The following is a 3,190-nucleotide window of genomic DNA, read 5'->3' on the forward strand; positions in this document are numbered from 1 at the left end:
AGGATACGAACAACTACAAATCGATATACCTGCGCGTCCTTGCCGGTCAACCCGTTGCTCTCCAACGCCTGTTTGAAGAACTTGAGCTCGCAGTCCAGAATCTGCTGGAATTGGCCCTCCGAAACACCGTCTCGGAAGATGATAAATTTATTCGGCATGCATTTATTGCGTCGGTAGAATTCCTTCAGCAGCTTATCGACTGCGTCTGTGACGCCCTCCTATCAGCACAGGACCATAAGAAAACATAAATTCAAGTGAGTAAATGAGTAAGTCGGTAAGTGAGTAAGTGAGTAAGTGAGTAAGTGAGTAAGCGAGAAGCAAGGGTGAACTATCAGGGTTGTCTTTTTGTATCAGTCTATTGCGCCTAGCATACCCTCCCACACACACAAGCACAGGAAGCATCCGCTGTGTGGCCTGGAGAAGGGCGATATCACACACAGCGAGTTACAGCGTACGACAGGGCTTGCCACCATGGACTGTCGCTACAGTCCCATGCACAACTGCACTGTTTTGACGAGAGTGTAGTAAGTGTGAACACACACTTCTGCAAAAACCACACTTTGGACCACGGCCAAGAACTACACCTTAGGCGTGTAGTTAGGTACCCGCACTCGTGTGCATGTGCACGTGAGAATATCAAGCGTGTGTACATATGTGTATCCCCCTTTTCCCCCATACCGCGTTCAAGATCTCCTGCGTCTCTCTCTGGGGGCAGAAGATGTGACTGGCATACACGGACTGGCAATTGTCAACCGAGCCCACAATCGACGCCACAGACGTTGAACCGCCACTCATGCCTGTGGGGTGCGTTACGTCTATGCCCAGAAGCATGGTACGATTGCCCAACACCCAGGGACGTGTGACGCTAGCGCCGCCCTTGCTACCCACTACGTGACTGGTGCCGCCTGTATGAGATAAGAAGAGCTATGAGTGATTTTGATACACAGATACCTACTATGTGCCTATACTCAACTGTATAGTATAGAGATAAGGTGTGCTATGTGTGAGTTTGATACACGAATACCCACTATGTAGCACTATACTCAACTGTATAGAGAAACTGTGTGGCATGTGTGACTTTGAGGTTGATGTGTACACAGATGCCTACTATAGAACTGGCACCACATATGAAGAGATAAGCATATTCACGCACACGCACACACACGCACACACACTACACACGCGCGTCACCCGATGCACATACTCAACTTGGCGTTAATTTTCAGCACTAGATTGCCCAGCATCTGGTCGCCTCGGTCGCCCGTGGCCTTCTTCGCGTTCTTGGGCTGGATGCACGCGGTCTGCACCTTGCACTTGGTCTCAAACAACTTAACCGTCCCGTAATCTCCCGGTTTAATGATGACAAAGAACAGGTCGGGCTTAGTCTTGAAAGGTTTTACGGCCTCTGTGAGCGTCTGGTCCGTGTTGTTGAAGAACATCTGCACGTGGTGGGGCCTGTTGGCGCACATGCCCTTGTCGACCATGGTGTTCGTCCTGGATGAGTTGATTTGGGTTGGAATTATCCGGTGAGCGAAGGTACGTCAGGAGTGAGTGAGTGAGTGATGTCTGTGAAAGTAATAACACATGCAGGAATGAATCTAATCTTTGTCCCGTTAGGGGGATTGGAGTTGGAAGTGTTCAAAGCAATAACAGCACATCCTAGGACAAATGCAACACCTTGGTGTGCATGTACTATACTGTGCTCTGAAAGGAATGCAAAAGTCTGTCATTGCCTACACGTTTCGATGCAGAAAGAAAGGCTGAATGTATGGTCACATGCAAATGGTGAGATGAGTAGCAACGCTAAGTTGTGTGACATAGATTTGTTCCATATCGACCATGAATATAATTCTAAATACGCGCATAGAGAATATGTAATCGAGTGTATCTAGATACATGCACAAATCCATGTGCGTGTAAGATGTCTGCATCCACAAGCAGTCAGCTCAGCCACAAGCACAAGAGGGTAAAAACTTCACCAACCACCAGCCAAGGCACACATATTCTACCATCCTACTATACACGCACAACAACTATCAACACGCACAACAACTATCAACACGCACAACAACTATCAACACGCACAGGGCAACAGCCAAGGCACAGTATATTCTACCATACTACTATACACGCACGACAACTATCAACACGCACGACAACTATCAACACGCACAGGGCAACAGCCAAGGCACAGTATATTCTACCATACTACTATACACGCACAACAACTATCAACACGCACAGGGTATGATAGCGCAACGAACAGAAATTCTAACCGCTTCCAACAACCAAAAAGTCACCGAAACGTCGAACAATAGGCTCATCAATACCGAGGATAAAACAAAACACCCCTGATCATGCAGAACCTTGGCCTCGGCTATATCACCCCACGCACCTTCCACCGCGCATACCCCCCCACGCACCTTCCACCGCGCATACCCCCCCACACACAGGATGTGTATACATTAATATATAAGTACATACCAACATGTACATACAAGTGTACCATTGCAGAGATAGACATATAAACTTACAGCAAATCGCCGAGACGTCGAACGGTAGGCTCATCGACGCCACGATCCAGGCAGATCACACCCCATGTCATACACGAAGCGGGTCTCAAGTACTTTGCCCCACGCATCTGCCAGCGGCCCTCTAGTCCAGGCTCTACCATCTGTGTAGTGTGGGCAGGAGAGTGACACCAGGTCAGCGCATACATACATACAAACATACAAACATACATACATCAGTGGGATCAAAGAGATGGGCTAGAGAGAGGGAGATCATGCATACTGATTAGCTTTGTGTGAGGTGATATCGTGATTTGCAGGTGTTGCCTCGATAGATGCCCATGCTTGATACCTATACGTAGACATTGAAGATATTGGCACTGCCTACTGCTCGTACCTATGTTTATATGACATTTTTTTCTATTCCGATCACTACGCTCGCTCACCCTCTACTCGAAAATTGGCTTCCAAGTAAGCACATAAAGTCACATTGTCCCTGTGTTCAGTACAACAGCTTACTATAAAAAAGCATATATACTGTATGCAAATCTTCCTTGACTACGCATGCGCAAATACATCTCACAAGTATATATATCTACTACACACACACACACACACAAATACACCGACATGCATACAACCAGCACACACACACACACGCACAAATACTCATCAGACGA

The 3,190-nt window shown here is 47.3% G+C and overlaps 1 protein-coding gene across 1 annotated transcript; it reads right to left on the reverse strand.

Moving 5' to 3' along the window:
- Positions 1-678: 678 nt before the first annotated feature.
- Positions 679-2,676, reverse strand: SARC_13728 (hypothetical protein; the record flags this gene model as incomplete). The annotated part of the gene is made up of 3 exons (XM_014292144.1): positions 679-905; positions 1,205-1,494; positions 2,535-2,676. Coding segments are annotated over 3 exons (659 nt in total), but the record flags the coding sequence as incomplete, so codon positions are not given.
- Positions 2,677-3,190: the final 514 nt, after the last annotated feature.

This window comes from Sphaeroforma arctica (genome assembly GCF_001186125.1).
Source record: "Sphaeroforma arctica JP610 unplaced genomic scaffold supercont1.3651, whole genome shotgun sequence".
Lineage (NCBI taxonomy): Eukaryota > Ichthyosporea > Ichthyophonida > Sphaeroforma > Sphaeroforma arctica.